This window comes from Balaenoptera borealis (assembly GCF_965194805.1).
Source record: "Balaenoptera borealis genome assembly, chromosome: 9".
In the NCBI taxonomy this organism is placed as follows: Eukaryota; Metazoa; Chordata; class Mammalia; order Artiodactyla; family Balaenopteridae; genus Balaenoptera; species Balaenoptera borealis.
In genome coordinates this window covers 109,664,422-109,687,042 of record NC_138873.1, presented here as the reverse complement: position 1 = coordinate 109,687,042, position 22,621 = coordinate 109,664,422, and the positions used below count along the sequence as shown (strand labels likewise).

At 41.4% G+C, this 22,621-nt stretch overlaps 1 protein-coding gene across 1 annotated transcript in view; it reads left to right on the top strand.

Annotated features, from left to right (window-relative positions):
• Nucleotides 1–6,989: 6,989 nt before the first annotated feature.
• Nucleotides 6,990–22,621, top strand: part of LOC309635181 (uncharacterized protein) — a gene marked incomplete at its 5' end in the record, with an annotated part of 57,564 nt that continues 41,932 nt past the window's right edge. The window contains one exon of the mRNA XM_082406061.1: nucleotides 6,990–7,122. Within this exon, the coding sequence (XP_082262187.1) occupies nucleotides 6,990–7,122 (133 nt within the window). The remainder of the gene's footprint in view (nucleotides 7,123–22,621) is intronic.

The window sequence follows — 22,621 nt, the reverse complement described above, 5'->3', positions numbered from 1 at the left end:
ACGGAAAGTAGTGAAACAAGAAAAAGAAGTACAGTACATGCGGATAGACACACAGGCAGGATCAGAGAGAGAGTCGTGACCTCGTGGCAGTTTGAATCACTTATATGGGGCGTTTCTTCCGGGTTTCCTTTGGCCAATCATCTTGCTTTGTCTGGTTCTGAGTCCGTATTTGGTATAACTCAGGATCCTCCCATGTGTGTGCGCGCGTCTCTTAGCCAAGATGGATTCTACCAAAGAGGACTATGGGTAGCTTAGCATCACTCCCTTTTGACCTCCAAGGAGCCTTTCTGCGCAGGTGTAGTTGGGGAAGTCTCCTGACTTCGAGAATGAGGAATATGTGGTCTCTTATCTTCTATCTGGGCAGGGCCCAGCCTCCCCTCTCCATTGTCTTGTTATTCCCATCTCGGAGTATCGGTCCACAGGGAATGAACTCAAATCGTTTGCCCCAGGGGCCCATCTGTCTCCCGCCTCAAGAGGACCCAGCAAAGTGAGTGTTGCGTAACAGCTGGTCAATAAATATGAGTTTCGCTTCTGTTCTCTACGTAACCTCTGCATTCTGACATTTTTCCTTCGGTTTATGCCGAGCTGCTCCTGGTTTAATGGCTCCCCTGGACTCAGAAGTGATTCGGCCTAGAACCTTCATGTTCCACTGGGCCCCAACGGTTATCTTCCTTGATAGTAAATTAGGGATGAATCCTAAAAACAGTGTAAGGCTCTCCAGAGAATTCACTCCACCGTGCTTGTGAGATTGTTTACCAAACACAACGTAAGCTGCCCAAGCAAGCACGGTAATTTTCCACACCCTCCGACAGAGACAGTGGACAGTGCAAGTTTGCGATGTTCTCATGGGCCCAGCACACACTGCACTCTGGTGGTGAGAGAGGTCGGGCTTTGGGGAGCTGATTTCTCCACCTGGACGTGTGTCCCACAGTGTGTGTGCACCGGGTACCCTCCATGAGAACCGGGTCTCACTTTTTAGGGCCATCAATCCTATGAGCATCCTTTTCATTTCCTGACCAAGGCTTGCTCGAGGGGCGGCAGTGGCTCGCGCCACCGATTTCACTAGTCTCTCTGCCACTGGACCCGGAGTCACTAGGAAAGTACTTGGTTGCCTTTTGGAGCAGAATATCCAGGTGAAGAGAGTGGGGAAAAATTAACACCATGGTAAGGAATTGCTTGCCGAAATACGCTTCATGTTTATCTGCGGTTGACTCAGCTGGTTGGAGCAAGGTGACTCCAGGAGTGAGGAGTGACCTTGACTAAACCCCTTTATCTCTCTAGGCTTTGGAACCCTGGATTAACCCACAAGTGTTCGAACTGCGTTCCATGGAGCCTTGGAGTTTTGCTCTGCTGGGGGCAGTTGATAAAAGAGACACTTAGCAGGTGGGCTTCTGGGTGTCTGGGCTTGGAGAAGCTCTGCTTCTATCTGATCTTATACATTGTTTAACTTGTTAAAAGGGCAAAAAAGAAAAAGGGAAAGATATAGGCTAGATATTTTCTAATTTCCTTTCAGCCTTGACCTTCTACAATTGTACTTATAATAAGTATTATTGAACCAATTAGGAAGTCCAAAACAACCACAAAAACATGAACCACAAACTCTGTTTCATGACCAAAGAGTATTCTAAATCTTAGTCAGAATCTTATTAATTCCCATTTTGGTCCAGGGTGTGGAGAAAGATGTCATAGATAATTCACGGTAAATCTGCGGCAATTAGTAGAAGGAAACAACCAAAAAGGCAGCACGAATGTGAGGTTTATGTGCTCGTAATTCAGTACAGTTTTCCCTATTATTCAGGGGGAAAAAGTCCCTAATACCAGCAAGGCGTTTGGAGCTATCTCACATTGACCGAGTTTACTAATTCTTTTCGGCCTTTGAGAATGTCATAGGCACTGCTGGGTGTTCAAAGTGAAGGTCTGAAAAGTAGATGATACTCTATCCACGTGGCCAGGCACCGTGGGAAGAATCACGGCCACAGGGAGGGGCGGTTGGTTCTCTCAGAGACAGAGTTGGGTCACTCTCTGCACAGCCAGTTTTTTAGGCAGTGAACTGCTTGATACATGTTCCCTATCATTCAGTGTCTTCTGAAAAGGCTGCAAGTGACACAGCCAGCCTTTCCGGCATGGTTTTACCCCGACTACAAAGGCTATCGTTGAACTGGTCCAATCAGGATGCTTTGATTGTTAGCAGGTTCAGCAGGCTGTGATTACAGTAATTACAGACCTGTGAAGGTCAAATTGACAAAACTGAATATAAACTGGGACAACCCACTGCCCTGCACTCTTTGGGATTTGGTGACACTTGTTGGAAGACTTGCCAAGTGATAATTCTGTAATAAAAAATAGAAAGGAAAGTGGTTGATTTCACAGTTTGGCTTTGACTCCTTTGAATCACAATTCCAGGTCCTGACGTGAAGGCTATGTTGTACTTTCAGGTCCAGGTATAATTTTGGCTCCATCCCCTTCCTCCCTAGTCGTGACCTTGAGTTTGTGTGATGTATCTAGGTACTTCTTAAAGCCTGTCATGACTCTTCAATGTTTTTCCCCCCTTATTTTTCTCTTTGCGTGAGTGTGATGTTGGATACAAATGAACAGATACATTTTTTTTAGTTCGTCTGTGTATTGTTTTGTGGGATATTTAGCAAAAACAGCTCTCATGGAAAGAGACCCCACAAAATTCTATGAAAATAAATGAAATGATCTTCCTATAATTGCCTAGCTAAAGACTAGAATAAAGTGACTTCTCAGGGACACTAAATATAAACAAGTCTTTATTTTCCTTTGTCCTTATGGTGGCTACAAGCAATAGTTTAAGTAATAATTAAGTAAAAATAGAGTCTATTATCAGGTATACTATATGGAGGGGTGGAGACAGGTAGGGAAAAATCCTCTCTGTACAATACATGACAGTGTTTGTGCAGTGCTAGGAAAAGGTAAGGGGTCAGCACAGAGGCTGTGTCTGGATGTAGCTGAAATAGAAGAGGCGGATGGAAATTAATCAGTTCAGAGAAATCCAGATGTTTTGCGTACTCAGAGCCAAGTCTCTGAATCTTGGCTGCTGGAGATTTTCATGTTTCCTCCAGATGTTTGCTTTCAGGTAGAAATAGTCATCTCCTCACGAGCCTGATTTCATCATAATTCACCACACTGTTCAAAATGTAAAGTGGCTATGACAAGAATAAGCATAGGATAGTGCAGGCCATTGCTCACGTTTCAGTAGAAAAGACATCGCTGAAGGACACTCTTTTTAAAAAAAGGATAAAATCATGCCTCTCATACAAATGTCAAATGAATGCATGTCACAGATTTTATTTAAGTCATCAGTTAATGAGGAAAACAGTAAAATGTTACAGCTAGTTCAAAGGAGAATTCTTAGAAACTTATTTGGGTATATGGAGAGACAGAGATATAGATGACGTAGATATAAATATAGATACTTAAGGGCATTTTGAAGTGAAATTGCAAATAGATGCAAAGTGGGTCTATCCACAGGGCAATAGTCAATTTCATTTTACCAGACACGATTATTTTTATTTCTATGGACAAGAGTCTTTTGCATTATTATCAGTTTCTGCAAGTACAGAGCTGTATAATAGCTCAAAGACAATGAAAGGCAGAGGTAACCCAGAAGAGTGTGCACTAAACAGGACACTGACTACTCTTTTTTATTCCAAAGTCTTTACTGCAAGACTTTGTTTACTAACTTAAAATTATTGATGTCTACAAATATTTCCGAACTCCCACAGGACTTTTACCTAATGTCACCTAATTGACCGCTTTCTTAGACACTCAGTTATATTATTGATTCTTGTATATGTCTTACCTTGCTGCAGCTCCTTGTTTTAATTGCCTCCTATTCACTCTGTTGAGGAAGGAGGAATTCCTGCCCTCGTAACCCTGGGGGACGGCCAAACACACAACCCCAACACTGGGCAGATGGCTCAACAGCAATTTCTTAGTCACATATGCTCACGGCCAGGGGAGGGGTACACCGTGCCATCCAGGGCCACACAGGGCTGCACTCAGGAACGGAGTAAACATCCAGGGCGGTGGGAAGCAGGCTTTGTAGTATCAAGAGGATGAGGTGCCCCCTGCTTCCCACAGGAGGGTGTGATTGGTTTGTTTAACTAAATCCACAGGCTAGAAAGGAACTGAATCCCACTACCCAGCGGCCAGCAAGATCTGCCTCTGGTCTGTTTGACCAGGAGGGTTGATCGACTAGGGGACCTTCTCTGCTGGTGTGAGTGGGGAGGGAGACCCATGTTAGCCCATTCGAGGTTGTCCCACTTTTACCCACGTAACAGGGAGCCTTCATCTCAGGCCTGGCATCGTGCTTCTCAAGAGTAACAACTACATCTATCCACTGAATAAGCAGTTTCTGGAGCTCCTACTATGTGCCAGGTGTGGTTCCAGGCTCTGGATGTGCAGCAGTGGAAGATAAAGATCCTTGTCTTACATTCCAGGAAGAGTCAATAAGCAAATGTAAAATACTTGGTATGACAGAGTGAAAAGGACAATGAAGAAACTGTAAGCAGGGGCTGGAGAGAGGAAGGGCAGAGGGATGGGGGTAAGGGCACTGCTCAGAAATTTTACATGTGGTGATGGGACGTCTCACAGCAAAGAGGACATCTGAGAAAAGAACCTGTGAGCCAGGAGGATGTCTGGTGAGAGAGCCCGGAGACAGAGAGACCAGCAGGTACCAGAGACGTGTAGCAGAAGGATGTCCTCAGGTTCAAGTGTCCAGGATGGATGACTTGAGGAGTGAGCTGGGGAGGAGTGGAAGGAGATGGGGTCCCACTGAGACACAGAGGTCGGAGCTAGAACTGGGCAGGACTTTCTAGCCTTTGATTTTTTACTGAAAGGGTTGGGAACCCATTGAAGGGGTTAGGACCATCATTTGACTAGTTTTTCTCTTTCATCCTTCAGAAGAAGTACTGAGAATATAAAGGCTACTCAATAGATTGTTATCAGTTCATCGCAAAGGAGGCAAAGTGTTCCTTTACTGCTTTCCACAATTTTCTACCATGATCACAATTAGATGTAGGTGCCTTCTCCCCTAAAATATATGCTCACTGCAGAGAAACGGACACTCAGGAAATTCAGCTTATGTAAAGTTGAGTTTTTGAGGCAATACCTATTTCTCCCCTCATCGCATTCCCTAGCATATCTGGGCCTTCTTGCCACAGAAAGTGGAGGAAAAGGAGAAACTAATACACTTACATGCAGTGAGGGATATAGTCTTTCCCTTCTTGTGCAAACTGTAGAATTTCCCGCGGCCCTCTCCTACAGGACAAGGAATGTTCGAACTTTAATGCATTAAACATATCTCAACTAGATTTTCTCCTTCATATATTTTATTTATGTGATGGAAATATATTTCAAACTATATAGCAGTTATAAATTTATACTGGGATGGACTCTTAACATTTTTCTTTCTATGAACGAGCTCACATATAAAAACAGCACATGTTATAAATTCTGAGATCAGTAACTTGACTATGCAATAGTGCAGTTTGACAGCCAGGACTCATAATTTTGTCCACTCATGCCTTTCCTGAATAAATATATATCTATCACTGACACAATTTCCCCATCTTCCTGTTCCCCCTCCTTGGCCATGGTTTTGGTGTTTTCACCATGAGCATTTACAGAGAGTGGTTGGTACATATAATACAATACAGAGTTCGTGATGACAAGAGAAAATTGGAGGAATCAGTTCCGCGGCTGCAGGAATGTGTCATTCTGAGCCCTGAAGTTGCTGGTTTGGTTTTAACGAGGTTAAACAGCACTTATCATCAAGACTCAGCTTAAGCATAACTCGATCCTGAGAACTTTCTTCCTTTTCTCATCCCTCCCAGAACCCACCATGCACTCATTGGACCCTATCTTCATTATTATCGTTCTGTATAAGGCACTCTGTATGTGTAAATCTGTTTCTCCTGTTAGACCAGAAGCAGTTTAAGGGCAGAGACCACAACTTCATCATCTTTTTATCCTGAATACCGAGCCCAATGCCTCGCACATGAAGGATTCAAGAAATATTGTTGGTGGTCCAATACTGTCAGACTCACGAGGTGCGACGCTATACCGTGTGAGAATGGAGCCCATTTCAGCTTTATGATTTGAGGAAGGTCATTCTTCTTTTTCAGAGGCAGCATCATTACACAGCAAAGCCACTAAGGGCAGTGGAGCTTGGTCTATAATAAAGAGAAATGGGATCTCTAGTCTTTAAATAATTCTCTTTTTCAGCATTACGTTACAACGTATTTACTTACTAGAGGTTGTCTCATTTTTTCTCCAGCGGCATCATCAAGGAAAAACCCACTTTCAGTGGCTCTAAGTTTCCAGCTGATATTTGCCTTTGGCGCAAACTCTTGCTTTGTGTACGAGAAACCAGTTTGCTGATCCTTTTTTAGTGACACGCCTGCAACCACCGTATGTAACCATGGTTCTTGGGAAAGCCCTGACTGGTGAAATATCCAAACGGCCATACCACAGAACAGGATTTATGCATACTACATTCTATTTTTTTTTTTTTTTAAGTATTGGATGCCTTTTTGGAAGCTAGCATGACACTGCTAAGGTTATTATGATATTCGATATTTGATAATGTTTTTTGCTTCCTCATACAGGCCCGGGGTGGGGAGTTGGGACTTCATGTTCTGGAGGAGAGGCCTAAGGAAGGGTAGCCCAGGGCAGCACACATGTCAGCTTCAAGGCCAAGGAGGGGGGACCATGGGGTCCTTTGAAAGACCTACAGAGACTCTGACAGCGATCCTTTAAAAGGTTGCCCACCCTGTATTACAAATGCTGTCCTGTACCCTCCGGGGCTTCATTGATTCCGCCAAACACTGTAGCTTTGGGTTCAGGAAAGAGATGGCTGGTGGCAGTAGCCTGGGAAAGAACACAGACGGCCAGTGGGCTGCGGCTCTGGAGCAGCTGCCCCCTACGGGAACTGACCAGCAGAAGCCAGAATAGCTTTATGCGAAATGGGGACCCTCAGAAGGATGCCCATTCACATTGGAGAAGAGCCCTGGGTTGCCTTTGTGAGGCAGGCTGGGGACCAGCTGGTTGTTTGTCCAAAGAAAGGAGGTGCCCTGGCCAACGGGAGAAACCGGGCTAGTAGTGGGGTTACAAGCAGATAGCTCTTCTCAAAGAAAGTTTCAGGTAAGACTGAAATAGGTACAGTGTCTCTCCTGAGGGGCAGAGCGTTTCAGGGTGGGCCCCATAACTCTCTGTCTTTACTCCTAGACCGAATCAAGGGTCTCCTGGACCATTTGTGGCCCCACAGGCCCGCGGATACTGAGAGAAGCCGCACGTCTAGTCCAAAGAGCAGGTGAACGACAAAGGCGGGGGTGGGGTGGGGGGGGGGGAGGACACGGGAGGAGAGGGAAGGGGAACAGAGCGGAATAGACAGTCCCCGGGGAGGGGGGGAGAGAATTGCTCAGGGCGCTCTCAGCGTCGCACATTAAGTCAGGGTGAGGGTTGAGCCAGCAGGTGCCACCAACGCAGTCCAAGGGGGGACAGAGGACCGCACCCCCGAGGGGCCGGGCTGGCTGGACGTCCGCTGCGGGTCCTGCACACGCCGGCGGCCTCCAGGCGGCCCTACGCGTTGGCCCTGATTCCACGGCGCCGATCCGGGGATCACAGGTCCGGCCTCATCACGGGAAGCATCCTGCCCCGGGGGCGGGGGTCTTCTGAAGGTGGAATGAGGAATTTCCCCACTTGGACAGCCTCCTTCCCCCACGTGCCCTTTTGCCTCCCCACCCCTCTTTGCTGGGCTCAAGTCGGAGCTGTTTCCTCTCCGCCCCCCACTTTCCAGTGTGTACTGGGTGAGCGCTCTCAGCTCTTTGGAATTCTGTGGGTGGCAGGGATTTTCTCCTCCAGCTCATGTGCTCAGCGATGTGGAAAGTGAAGAACTCTGAACTCTGACACGTTCTTTTTTGTGAGCATTTTGATGAAAGGACCAATGATAGTCACAAATCTTCAGGCAGGTGGCAGAGATGTGGAAAGCACCTTATTGATCACCCACAGCAGCTCCTTTCTGGACCATCCCAAAAGGCTGGTATGGGCCCAACAGGCCAATTTGGAGAGAATCCTATTTATTCAAGCCCCGGATAGAATAAGCCAGGCAGCGGGTCGTTGCATAAATAGCCGTTCTCTTCCTTCGCTAAGCCCTAGATCTGTCCCCCTTGCACTGTGCCATCTTTGCTATTTCTCTCTTTCATTAAATGCCTTTGAAGTGGTGGATTATTTTTTCTGTCTTTGAAAATTCCTTCTGGCTAGTGGATTTCAGAAGTGCAAGTGCTTTAAACTTTTCCCTCCTCTTCTGAATTAATACTGTACTCCACATTTTTTTTTTCCTTTCCATTTTAGGAGACCAACTACTGTGTTGTTTTATATTACATTTTCATTTCAGAACTGTTTGAAAATGGAACTCATGCCATGCACGTGAATATTTTGCCTCCTCTTGGCTGATTTAATCAGCATGGATACCATTATTCATGCAATTGCATGAATAATTTATTTCACTGTTGTAAAAGTTTAATAAAAGTTTTCTTGTCTTTATCAAATTCCATGTTACTCTTTGTTCATTTTACAGCAGCAGCACAATCAGAATATAAAGCAGTGAATGGCTTAGACTGCAGCACTGAAACTCTTGGATCTATTTTATTACAATTTTACCTATGATTAAATAAGATTTCATACATGGAGAAAATATAGTAGCTCTATAGATCTAAGTATGACCAGCACTAACTTATCAGTGCTGCTTATAAGTTAGAAGAAATTTGGAATCACATTGTCACAACTGAGATGCCAGCCTCATTGGTACCATCTGACAAACAATGTGGTTCTTGTGCATGCACATGTGTGTGTGTGTGTGTGTGTGTGTGTGATCTTCCACCCATCGTGTAACACTATAGTGGTGATGAATTCCTAATCCAGGATGGGTATTATTTCTTACATGAATAGCGACACTAAAAACAAATGTTTGTTCAAAGTGAATCTTTCTCCTGAACCTCCAATTAACCACATTCACACAGTGAAATTACCCTATAGATTAAAAGTATCTTACTATTTATGTGTGTTTCTTTAATGCTAGTGTGTCAGCCCTTATAAGCAAGAGCCATCAACATTTATATCTGCACATGAGTAAAGTCACATTATTATAAAACTTTGCATGCTGAAATTGTATGCACACTCTTTTCATGCAGTCAGGTGCTACATAGTTGAAAGGTAGAAATTAACTCAAGATGGCTATGAAGAATCCAAGAAGGCATTTATTTGATAAAGGATGGAAGTATATATGGCATATGACGTAACTACAGAGGAAAAAGAGCTGATAACAGTCCAGAAAGTGTTCATTTGCTGACACAGATCCACAATCACTTATCTTAAATTCTTGGAGCCAGGATGTGTCTTATAAATCAGGATTTGGGGGATTTTAGAGAAGTAATATAATAATCTACTGTGTATCATGTAACATCACCTGCGGGGCTGAGAGCAGCCCCCTAGAATAAAATGTTTAGTACATCTTCAGCCAAAATTATAAATGTTTATTATATGTGGGTAATTAATGACTAGAAGTACTTTTGTGTCAGTTCAGATCAGGTTTTGTTGCCAAATGAGCTCAGATCAGGTCAGGTTTCAAAGAGCCAAAGTGATTGGCCACCTTGGCTCTTTGAGACTGTGGATTGGTACCTACATATCAGTAAACATCTCTGAGTGCCTTCCTGGCCTGGGTTGTATGCTAGATGCCCTGCTTAAGTCAAACACGACAAAGCCCCTTCTCCCAAGGAGTCTAGTTGATGAGACACATAAGCAAACCAATATTTACATGTTTGTGTTGGACACCAAAGGTAAAAAGAGAAAGAGCATCTGGATGACACTGGGGAATCCGGGAAAATGCCTAAAGAAATTGCCATCGCTAATCTCATAAGAAATATTTTTCATGAATGAACATACATAAATATTTTACATACTTCCAGAAGAAGTGTACTTCTATAGTTGCTTTAGGAACCAAGCCATCAACACACCATAATATTCTAAACCTCCAAAATTCCCTGTGGGTAAAAGTAAACTTTTACTAGATTATGCCACAGTAAAAAACCATTTCTAGATTTCGGTGGTTTACAACATAAATGGTTTAGTTTCTTGTTCATGTTACATATAGCTCGTTCCATGTGTTTTCTTTTCTCTGGGATGCAGCCTGAGGATCAGTTCTTACCTGGGACATTGCTACTCTTAGAGAAAAGGGAAGGGGATTAACGGCAGAACCATGCCAGGACTCTCAACACGTCTGCCCAGAACTGGCATGTGACACTGATATTCATATTTCACTGGTCAAAGCAAGTCACATGGTAAAACCTGATATCAGGGAAGCATAATCTTCCCACATGGATGTCCTATAGGATCGCCCCATAAAAGAAAGGTAGCAAATGCTGACATTAATATGTCAATGTTATATATATATAATATTATCAATGTAACTTTAATACAATCTACCAAATGGCTTCCTCGTTCTATGGTCCATATCCTTCATTGACCAGCTGCCCTGTCTGCTTGAATCAGTAACAAGTCTCTCTCTACTGAACAAGTGGTGAGCCAATTCCCTCGACTAGTGAGAGGGCCATGCCTATCAAATGGAAAATGGGTCTCGGGTAGTGAAGATGGGAGTTTGGAAAGATGGAGGTTGATGAATATACTAAAGAGTATAACAATTAGGAGCTTAAGAAGAGATATCGATAAACAAAAGGCAACTGGGTTTTGGAAATGGGTAAAAAGTTCAACAACAACAACACAACAACAATAGCAGAAGAGACCAAACATTTCTGGAATCATATTTTAAACTATTTCAATGATTTAAAAAATAAAACATATCTGCATAGAACTATCATTGGATGAATACACGGTGATCATTCAGAAAGATTCAAGCTGGAAAATTCATACACGTATTTGACAACCTAGAAACATTTGTTTCCAATCATGTGTCCACTGGATAAGGAGCATAAAATAAGATGCAAGGATAGGAGATAGAGGATTAAGCATCTGTTTCCAAGTTCAACACATGATAATTTAACGACTTTTTGTCTGTGGAATATATGGTGATGTGCGGAGGAAAGAGGAGAAGCTTTATAAAAGATAATAAAACTAGTAAATATACTGCACTCTGTCTTTCTCACTCTCTTAAACACAATATCTTGTTTTGGTCTTCCTATGATCATAGATTTATAAGAAATTGTAGAGGTCCCAGAAAAGAAGAAGAAAAAAATTACTAATGGTATCAAAATATGTATGTATATAAAATATTGCATATTGCATGTATATTACATATAGTAAGTGAAAGTCTGAGGCTATATAAAAAGATTATGTTCCTATATTTATGAAGAAGGCTAACTATAAGTTATACTTTTTTTAAAAATCTTGCTTCAAGACAGAATCAAAAGAAATGGAATTTAGTTGAATCAAAAGATTTAAGATCTTGAAACATTAGTCATACACATATGTATTTGGTTATAGTGATTTCCTATAAATATTATTTAAATATTACCTGAAATTCAATAATCTCATAATTCAATGTATGTGATTATGATTGTTACATATTTCTGTTTTTTAATATTTGATGAATAATATCAATTCTGGCCCTTGTTTGCAAACAGCAGAAATAACTTTGACTATTCAAAGCAGAAAGGGAATTTATCATAAGGGTAGAGGTGCTTCTGGTTAGGATGTATAAACCACTGTTCCCACTCTAACAAAGAGAACAAGGCAGACAAATTATAAAATTATGGTTTTGTTTTTTTTTTCCTTTAGAGAACTGAAGATAAAAAGATACATAAATGAATTACATTGCAGAAAGGGAAGAATACTTCCTAGGAGAGAAGAAGCCCAACCCATGGGCACAGAAGAGGAGGAGCAGATACACCATAGACAGAGGTAAAGAGGAACTAGCCAAATTTTTAATAAACCTGTACTAGCCACACAAGGCTGTCATGATGGGTGGGAACCCCAAGGAGGTCCTGTGAGAGTGTGTTCATCCATGATCATCAGCCTTACCCCACAGGGCCTTCCTTGAACACATGCATGGTCAGCTGGAGGCAGAGCAGAGGGCCAGAGGAAGATCCTGGCCCTGAGGCCTTACAGCCACACAGGGCAGTGCTCCAAAGCCTGGGGACAGGGAAGAAGGGAGAGAGAGGTTTCCTGGAAGGTGAATAAGTACATAGTGCCTGAAAGCTGGGGACATGACAGCAGAGCTAAGAAATATCATCCCTCATGTCACTCAGGGCCTTTATCCCAGTGCAATGCAGTAGCAGGCAAAAGCTAAGGGCAAATCAGCAAAGTCAAAATTGATTTTGTGAGGCTCAGAAAGTCAGAAGTGGGATGCAGAGCCAGGAGAATACCACAGGAAGCCCCCAAAATGGGTGGCATGGAAAGAGAGTCATTGGGCTGTAAAACATAAAGGATCACATTGGTGCTTAGATCAACTAGTCCCGATCCCTCTCATAAAACATTTGAAACCTCTGGTGAACTGACAGCTCTAACAAAAGCCACAACAAACTTCAGACCCAGCTCAATGTAGACTGGAATTCTTCTACTTCATCCCCTGCAGCAGAGGAATTCCTTTTTCTTGAGTCAATAATATTGACAGTGCTTTTACCCACAATTTCTGACATGAAATGAAAAATCGTGTGGTATGCAAACAAGCAGGGCAATTTGATCCATCAACACAATACATAGTCAGTAGAAGTAAACCCAAATGTGTCCAAAATGTTGGAATTAGCAAACAAGAATTTCAATATAAATATCTTTTTAAAACTAATGGAAAAGGTGGCCAACATGTGGAGAGAGATGGGATATTTCATTTCAGTCTAGTACTAGCAGCTCTTACCAAATTTTTAAAAAAGAAAGAAATTCTAGGATTTATAAATACAATATCATAAATATTGAATTCATTCAACTTACTTTACAGGAACCTAGAAAAGCAGAAGAAACGATCAGTAAATTCAGAGTCATATGAATTGGAACTATCCAAACTAAAATGAAAGGAGAAAAAAAATGTTTAAATAACTGAGAAAAGCATCCCAAAGCATCAAACGTACATGTATGGATTCCAAGAAGTATATTAGGAAGAAAATGGAGCCAAAGAAATGTTTGAAGAGATGGCCAAGAAGTGTCCAAAACTGATGAAAGATATCAACTCACAAATCCAAGATTAAAAATGTAATGAATCTCAAACAGGATAAATACAAAGTCAAACATCTGAACACCAAAGATAAAGAAAATATCTTAAAAGCAGATAACACACACAATACATTCAGGTGAAAAAAACAATAATAATTGAAGTAGACTTCTCATCAGAAATAAGAGCCATATGACAATGGCATAACTCTTTAAAATGCTGAAGAAAAAAGAAAATTGCCTGTTTAGAATTCTATACCTTATGAGAATAGCCTTCAAAAAATAAGGTGAAATAGTTTGAAACTTGAGAGAATTTGGCTCTAGCAGAAGTGCATTTTAAAAATGCTATAAGAGGGCCTTCCCTGGTGGTCCAGTGGTAAAGAATCCACCTTACAATGCAGGGGACTGGAGTTCGATCCCTGGTCAGGAAGCTAAGATCTCACATGCCGTGGGGCAACTAAGCCTGCATGCCACTACTGAGCTCGTGCGCCTCAACCAGAGAGCCTGCGTGCCGCAAACTGCAGAGCCCACATGCCCTGGAGCCTGCACGTCACAACTAGAGAGAGAAAACCTGCATGTCACAACTAGAGAGAAGCCCACACGCCACAACGAATGATCCCTCATGCCGCAACCAAGATCCCGCGTGCTGCAACTAAGACCCTACACAGCCAAATATAAATTAAATAAATAAATAAATAATGAATCTTTTTTTAAAATGCTATAAGAGGTTCTTCAGTCTAGATATATCAGACAATACCCCAGTGAAAAATAGGTTACACAGCTCAGGTCACGTGGTCATCTCTTGGTCTCTGTTCAGGTGTTCAGTGTCTGCAAAGTCTCAGTAGCAAACCAAGAGTTGTTTTTTCAAAAGAAGAAGAGTACACTGAGGAAGAGGGTGTGACTTTTCTCCAGCCTTGCTGTTCTGATTTTTCTGTGAGCTCTTTACACACACTCCATATCCCATCCTGATCTGCCATAAACATTTCGAGTATCATTGGATCCACTGGCCCTGAGTCAAATGGTGGAGCTGATTCAATGAAGCCAGACTTAGGTAAAGACTCTTTTCTTTGCTCTGGAACATATTTCTTGCAAAGATATCTCAAAATGTATCATGAAAATTATAGTTGAAGCAAATAAAACATGTATGATGAGTTATAGCATCCTCTGAAATAGTATAGTAATTCATTTGCTAAACATCCTGTTCCAATCATTTATTGCTGAGTGACAAACCACCCCGTAGTTTAGTAGTTTAAAACTGCAACCATCATTTACTTTACTCACGGATTTGCAATTTTTCATGTCCTTGTGAGACAGGGACAGCTTATATTTGCTCCACACAATGTCAGCTGGAGTAGCTTATTTAGTGCTAAATAATGTATGTCCAAGGTGGTTCAAGCTCACAACTGTTAAGCTGGTGACAGCTGTTGGCTGGAGACTTAGTTGAGGCAGTTGTTTGGGGGCCTCCATTCCTCTACTCTGAGCCTCTCCGTGTGGCTGCTTGGGCTCCCTCACAGCCTGGTAGCTCAATTCCAAGAGCAAAAATTCCCATAATACAGAACATGGAAGTCTCCCATCTCCTAAAATCTGGTCCTGGAAACAGTCACAGCATCACTCGCGCTGTGTTCTATTGCTCAAAAAGTCAACAAATCCACCCAGAGTCAAGGGACAGGGCAAAAGTTTCACCTTTTAATGGGAAAAGTGCCAAAGAAATCCAAGATTATCTTTAAGCCACCAATTACCCTTTAATCCATCCTCTACCCTTTACATCTTCATAACACTTGATAGTTTACAAAACACTTTCTCATATGTTTCTCATTTGATTTTCACACCTGCCATTCATGTAGAAAGGATAGAAATATTTATCCCCAGTTTATATAAGAAACTGAGGTTCAGAGATATCAACTATCTCAGCTTATCCTATGATGTCAGAACCTGACTTTAACTTTTCCAATACCAAATCTAGATTTGTTATTATCTTCATTATAATGAAGGCAAAAGATTTCTATTTCAGGCTCAATGTGTACTAGGAACTCTAAATCTCTATTTTTTATGGATAATGAATTTGTCATGCAGTCCCAGAATCATGTCATTCTAAAATTAGATAAGAATGCTTCAACCTCACTATTACAATTGTGGGAGGGTCTGGAGACCCTCTTGTCATAAATCAACTTGCCTTGTTTTGTTGGTTTTGGCTCTGGATGTTCAACTTGTCTCAAATACACCAAATCTTTCCTTTTATCAAGTTGCATGTCAAGTCTTGCCTTCACTGCTAAACCTCCTGTAATTGCTGCAGCTGGAGGCTCTGTATCCCTTCTCTGGACTTAGTCCCTGCATCACTTACTGCTCTACAGCTCTTGGTATTTATCATACACTATTTCACATGATGTATTTGAGTACATCTTGCCTCTAAAATTAAGAACCTGGAGGACACAGGCTGTAAGACAGTGACTCCTATTTCTTTCTCATTGCTTACAGGGTCCAGTGTTTATACATTTCAATGACTCAGTAAATACCTGTTGAAGAAATAGATAAACAATTTCAAGTAAGTGTAGTGCAAATGGTTTCCATAAGTATTGAAACTCTTTTATTTTATTGGTTCTAAATTAGTCTTTCCCGAGCTTTACTAGGCAAGCCCTGTCCTTGGTTATCTAGGATTTAGTACACCACGCAGCATACCCATCCAAATGATAACTTTCAAATTTTTATACACTCTATTCAAATCCCCCATTTCAGTTTTTGAAAATAAGTTTAAGTTTAAATAATTAAATAAGCAGCCATTCAATAGAAAGAGATCACTGAGATACCATTTAATAAATAAACCGTCTTTATTTTGCTTTAATGGAAAATAAAAATAGAATTTTGTTACCTAAATATAGCTTGTTTTCAGTTGTAAAAACTCATGAGTGAGTTATGTGGGAATAGCTTTCATGAACAGAAGGCAAATTTTTCCTGCTTTCCTCTAACATACATGAATTAGAGCTGCAGAAAATCATGTCTTCAAGCTAAAAACACATTTTAAAAAGATCATTACTGGGACAATGGGTGTGAGATGGCAGCTTACCCTCCAGCATTGTGTTAGTTTAGGTAACACTAGCTACAGTCACAGATTAACCACCAACACTTAGTGGTGTAATGCAGTTTATTTCTCACTCATCCAACAACCCATTGTGGACGTTTCTAGCCTCAGTGACCCAGGGGCTCAGCCTCCTTCCACCTTCAACATATGACTCTCAAGGTTCGTCTGGAAATCAAGAAGAGAACAAAAAAGATTACATAAGAAAATCAATCCAATCTTTTAAAAAATGGATTATCAGTTCTTTTGTTCCCTCAGCCAATAAGCAATAAACTAAACATTAACCATTAGGGCTCTAAATTTAAAGATTTTTGGATGAAATGAAAAACTGTTAATGGATATTAAAGGCAGCATAGTTCATGAGCTGCCATATAATTGTCCATATAATAGTCTTTGCATCTCTGCCTTGATGAAAAACTTATAGCTCTACTAAGTAACAGATTGTATTTTTCTTTTGCCATTTTCAAAGGCAGAATTAAGATTCTCTGTTGAAATCAATTTTTATTGTGTTCTATGAAATGTTATTTCCTTCTGAATTAAAGATTTGATTTACTTTTTAATAATTTCATTTAAAACTTAGAGTTTTCAAAATGTGATGTATCCCATGAGAAAATTAACTTGAATTATGTCTTATAATGACTCCATCACAATCACTCAGGTAAATGCATTTTAATTCAATGCTTATGACTTTAATTACAAATAAACTGATACCATTATATCACTGCATACAATATATAATGGAAATTTTTGGCCAAGATAGTGCCATAACTTTACGCTCTGATACACTATTCTGCTCCAAACACATGCCAATAATATGATTTAAGAAATTTTAAAGAAAAATAATACCCAGGTTTAAAAATATGATATGATAAACAATTCTGTGGTTCATAAATAGCAGAAATACAAATCAATGAGCAAGGCAAAGCTACAGGCCTGGTGGTTTCCTAGTTTAGAAGCAGGCAGTGTTCAGTAAGAGTTTGCTCCTGAATGATATCAATAACAGGGATCTGGACCAGGCATTAAATGCAGGTAGTGGCTATGATGATTCTGCCTTCTCTGATAAAATAGAGGCTCAGAACATACTCCTAATCTTCATCTATGGCTAAGCATTAACACCACGAGTCTAGGGAGCCTAAAGATGGGAAGGGCATTGGGATTAGAAGAACTCATCTTGTCTTTTGATGTCTGGATGCACAAGCACCTCCACAGTCACCAGGAGGGAAAGAATCATCAGCCTAGACTGCACTGTAAGACTGGTTTCTGTACAGCAGAGCTGGGACCCAACGTTGGTAACTACAAAACAGCCGGAAGGGAGGGTAAACAGTGAGAGAGGGAAAAAAAGTAAGAACAACACATCAAACAAAAACGTTTCCACTCAAAATGAGCCTGTAATCCACAGTTTGAAAATATATGAAGAAATTCAATTCTAAGAAAGCCCTCCAGATGAAATTAATTTTGTAAAACAGTCTGACAAACTTTTTTTTAATATAATTGTGGCTGTATTCTTTCCAGTCTTTCTATTTTTATTTATTTAGTTAGTTAGTTAGTTTTGGCTGCATTGGGTCTTCATTGCTGCGTGCGGGCTTTCTCTGGTTGCGGTGAGCAGGGCAACTTTTCCTTGTGGTGTGTGGACTTCTCATTGCAGGGGCTTCTCTTGTTGCGGAGCACAGGCTCTAGGCTCAAGGGCTTCAGTAGTTGTGGCTGGCAGCCTCAATAGTTGTGGCTCGCGGGCTCTAGAGCGCAGGCTCAGTAGTTGTGGCACACGGGCTTAGTTGTTCCGTGACATGTGGGATCTTCCCGGACCAGGGCTCGAACCCGCGTCCCCTGCATTGGCAGGCAGATTCTTAACCACTGTGCCACCAGGGAAGCCCTGACAAAGACTTTTTAAAAGTATGTTTAAGATGACCCAAAGGAAAAAATGATGAGGTCCTATTATTCATTTAAAGCAGGGGTCTACACATTTTCCAGGTAAAGTGACAGGTAGTAAATATTTTTTGGCTTTGCTGGCCATTCTGTCTCTTCCGTAACAACTCAACTCTGTTGTTATAGCAAGAAAGCAGCCGTACATAATACATAAATGAATGGGTGAGGCTGTGTTCCAATAAGACTGCATTTATAGAAACGTCAGTGAGCCAGATAGGGACTGAACCATGGTTACAGGCTCCTGATTTAAAGAAACATAAAATTATGAAACAAAAATAGGCAGAACTGTGATAGGAACTGGTAGATATAAAAAAGAAAAATAATGAGAAATCTTGAAATAAAAGATATGATCATTAATATAGAACTATGGTCAAAAAAAGAATTGACAAATTGTTTTTAAAAAACAAAGCAAAAAAAAAAAAAGATATAGTTCTAAAGACCATTAAGGTTTCTGTTGAACTTGGGTGGAAGATAAAAACATTACATGCATTTTAGAGTTTATTAGGAAAAAAAGTATAATTAACTGGTTATGTTTAAAACATATTTAAGGAAAACCATTAAAATAATAATACATTTTATAGCTTCCATCCCAGCAGAGGGGAACAAAAGGAATAGAGTCAGTATGACCAGGTACAAACATCCTGTTCTATGTAGACACACAATAGCATTGCGTTTCCCTGCCCATTTGAATTCAACAGTGACCAACTTCTTTTGGTCAGTGAGATGGGGGTGGAAGTGGCCAGTGTCACTTTTAGGTGACAGCCTGAAGAGATGTGGTGTTGGGCATATTCTCTTTTCTCTGCCTCTCCTACAGAAGCACGTGTCCAGATGGAGCCTGCATCAGTTTGAGTTTCTTTGAGTGAATGAGCCAGCCCAGAATGATCTTGTAGAATGAGTAAAAAATAACCTCGATTTGAAGCAACAAAAGTTTGGGTTTTGTTATTCCAGTATCCCAAGAATTTTCTGAGTGATAGGCTTTAGCAGTCCAATTGAAATCATGAAAGGGGAAAGTTCAAGGTAAAGAAAAAAGGTGGTGAACAGAAAACAATGCAATAGTAAGACTAAATACATTACATTGGGTTGGCCAAAAAGTGTCTTCAGTTTTTAACTAAAAATAAAAGACACATTTTTCATTTTCACCAAGAACTTTATTGAACAATGTATTCACCCTTTTGTTCCACTACCTTCTTCCATTTTTCAGGCAACTTCATAATTCCATCTTCCCAAAACTTTTTATCTTTTTGAACAAACAACTGTTCCAGGTGCCTTTTACAGTCTTCCAGAGAATTGAAAATTTTTTCCATTAAGAGAATTCTGTAAAGACCGAAATAAATGGAAACCTGAAGGTGCAATGTCTGGTGAATAAGGCAGATGAATCAGACTGTTCCCAGCCAAGCTGTAACAGTTTTTGCCTGGTCATCAAACAAACATGCAGTCTTGTGTTATCCTGATGGAAGATTATACGTTTTCTGTTGACTAATTCTGAATGCTTTTCGTCGAGTGCTGCTTTCACTTTGGCTAATTGGGAGCAGTACTTGTGGGAATTAATCGTTTGGTTTTCCGGAATGAGCTCATAATAGAGGACTCCCTTCCCATCCCACCATATACACAACACCACCTTCCTTGTTTGAAGACCAGCATTTGGTGTGGTTTGTGGTGGTTCATTTCACTTGCCCCATGATCTCTTCCATTCCACATTATTGTACAGTATCCACTTTTCATCGCCCGTCACAATTTGTTTTAAAAACGGAACGTTTTCATTATGTTTAAGTAGAGAATCTCATGCAGAAATATAGTCAAGAAGGTTTTTTTTCACTTAACTTATGTGAAACCCAAACATCAAAGTGATGAACATAACGAAGCTGGTGCAAATGATTTTCAATGCTTGATTTGGATATTTTGAGTATGTCAGCTATCTCCTACCTGGTATAACATTGATTGTTCTCAATTAATGTCTCAATTTGATCGCTATCAACTTCAACTGGTCTACCAGACCGTGGAGCATCCTCCAGTGAGAAATCTCCAACACAGAATTAGCAAACCACTTTTGACACTTTGGATCAGTCACAGCACCTTCTCCATACACTGCACAAATTGTTTTTTGTATTTCAGTTGCGTTTTTACCTTTCTTGAAATAATAAAGCATAATATGCCGAAAATGTTGCTTTTAATCTTCCATCTTCAATATTAAAATGGGTACACAAAAATTCACCAATTTTGATGTCTTTTTTTTAAGTTTATTTATTTATTTTATTTTTGGCTGCGTTGGGTCTTCGTTGCTACTCACAGGCTTTCTCTATTTGCGGTGAGCGGGGGCTACTCTTCGTTGCGGTGCGTGGGCTTCTTATTGCGGTGGCTTCTCTTGTTGCGGAGCAAAGGCTCTAGGTGTGAGGGCTTCAGTAGTTGTGGCACACGGACTCAGTAGTTGTGGCTCGTGGGCTCCAGAGCGGCAGGCTCAGTAGTTGTGGCACACGGGCTTAGTTGCTCCGTGGCATGTGGGATCTTCCCAGACCAGAGCTCAAACTCATGTCCCCTGCATTGGCAGGTGGATTCTTAACCACTGAGCCACCAGGGAAGCCAGGTAAGTCTTCTATTAAATGCACGCTGATATGACAGCTGTCGCATACAATCTAACAAAATTGTTTCGAATGAAGTTAAAGACAACTAAGTGCTACTGGAGCCATCTTATGGGAAAAAAAACCTAACGAACCTTTTGGCCAACCCAATAGATCACAATAAAATCTAAGTAGATTAAACTCATCTATTAAGAGAAAGACTTGGACAGAAATTAAAATTATATGCTTCTTAATAACAGGCTTTAAAAACACACCCAAACACTGTGCATTAGCTCAAATTTTCTAAGAAGCAGACACGAAGACAGGATTCAATGTGTAGGAAATTTATTGCATGAACACCTGTGCAGACAAAAGGGAAAGGTGCAGAATGTGGGGAGCCTTCTGACTGTGATGCAGGTCTGAACCCTGTGCAGGACAGGAGGCAGGAAGGACCCAGCAGGAGAGTCTGGATTGCAGTGCAGTTCTAGGAATTTGTGACACTAATTGAGAGTCCCTGAGTCAGTCACCTGGTTTAAGAGCTCTACATGTCAGAGAAGTATACCTGCATTAGTTCCACTGATCTGCTCAGTCTTCTGCTTGAGTGGCCAGTGGAAAACCTGGCTCATCATGAACATGGTGGTGGATCCAGAGGAGCAGCTGCTGGGGCACCTGGTCAATTATGCTTCCTGATCAGGAGACCTGAGCCACACGTTTCCATGGCTACCAAAACCAGAAAGTTACATATAAAGGGAAGGGAAATTTCTATCAAACAAAACCTCAACAAAGGAAAGCAGCATAAGAATACTGATATTAGACAAAATAGTTAAAGGCTAAAAACATTTAAAGGACTAAAGAAAGAAATTGAATAATGGTGTTGCAGGAAAAAAAATGGGGCGAGAGAGGATGGTCATGTCCCAGGTCTCAGGTGAGTCCCTGGGATGGGCCACCAAGTGAGGGTCTTTAGTTTCACGCAGGAAGGAATTCAAGAGTGAGCCATGAGCAAAGTGAAAGCAGGTTTATTTAGAGAGATACACATTCCATAGATAGAATATGGTTCGTCTCAGAAAGTGAGACGAGGCCCAGGCTGTGCGGGGTAATTTCATAGGCTAATGAGTGGGAGGATTATCCCAACTATTTTGGGGAAGAGGTGGGGATTGCCGGGAAACTGGGCCACTGCCCACTTTTTGGCCTATTATGGGCAGCTTCAGAACTGTCATGGTGCTGGTGGGTGTGTCATGTGGCTAATGTATTACAATGAGTGTATAATGAGGCTCAAGGTCCACTGGAAGTCAAATCTTCTGCTGTCTTGGACCTAGTTGGTTCTAACCAGTTTATGTTGTATCCTCAACAGCTGTGTCATTCTTTTAAAGGTTGTGCTCTACCCTCTTCCCTCCTGTCTCAATAGTTCCAAAAGGAACCCATGGTGGCTTAACACTGTGTCAGCCCAGCTAAACTGGAGCTCGGCTTCTCAGAATTCCTTTCCACGTTTGTTTCCAGATGAGGGGTGGTGTCAATAGAAATTCGCATGAAATTGGGAAGGCAGAAGTTGTAATAGTCACCTTTGTGCTCAGCTCAGCTGCTACAGCGCCTGGGACAGCTCCTGGGCTCAGAGCTTCTCTGACTTCTGCATCAATGTCCACAGTTGGACAGCTGGGGCAAAGGGCACCAGCTTCTTCTGCAGGTCAGCTGCATCACAACAAGGTCAAGGCTTGCAGGCAGTGAGATACAGACACAGGTTCCAGCTTGTGCCCACCATGTTCCTATTTATTCTTGCTCTGCCCACTTCATGGCCATTTCCTTCCTGGCTCTTGCCCTGCTGCCCTCAGGCCCAGCACCAGAGGAGACACAGACAGTTTAATCAGAGTCCACGGTCACATTCGGTCAAACTCCT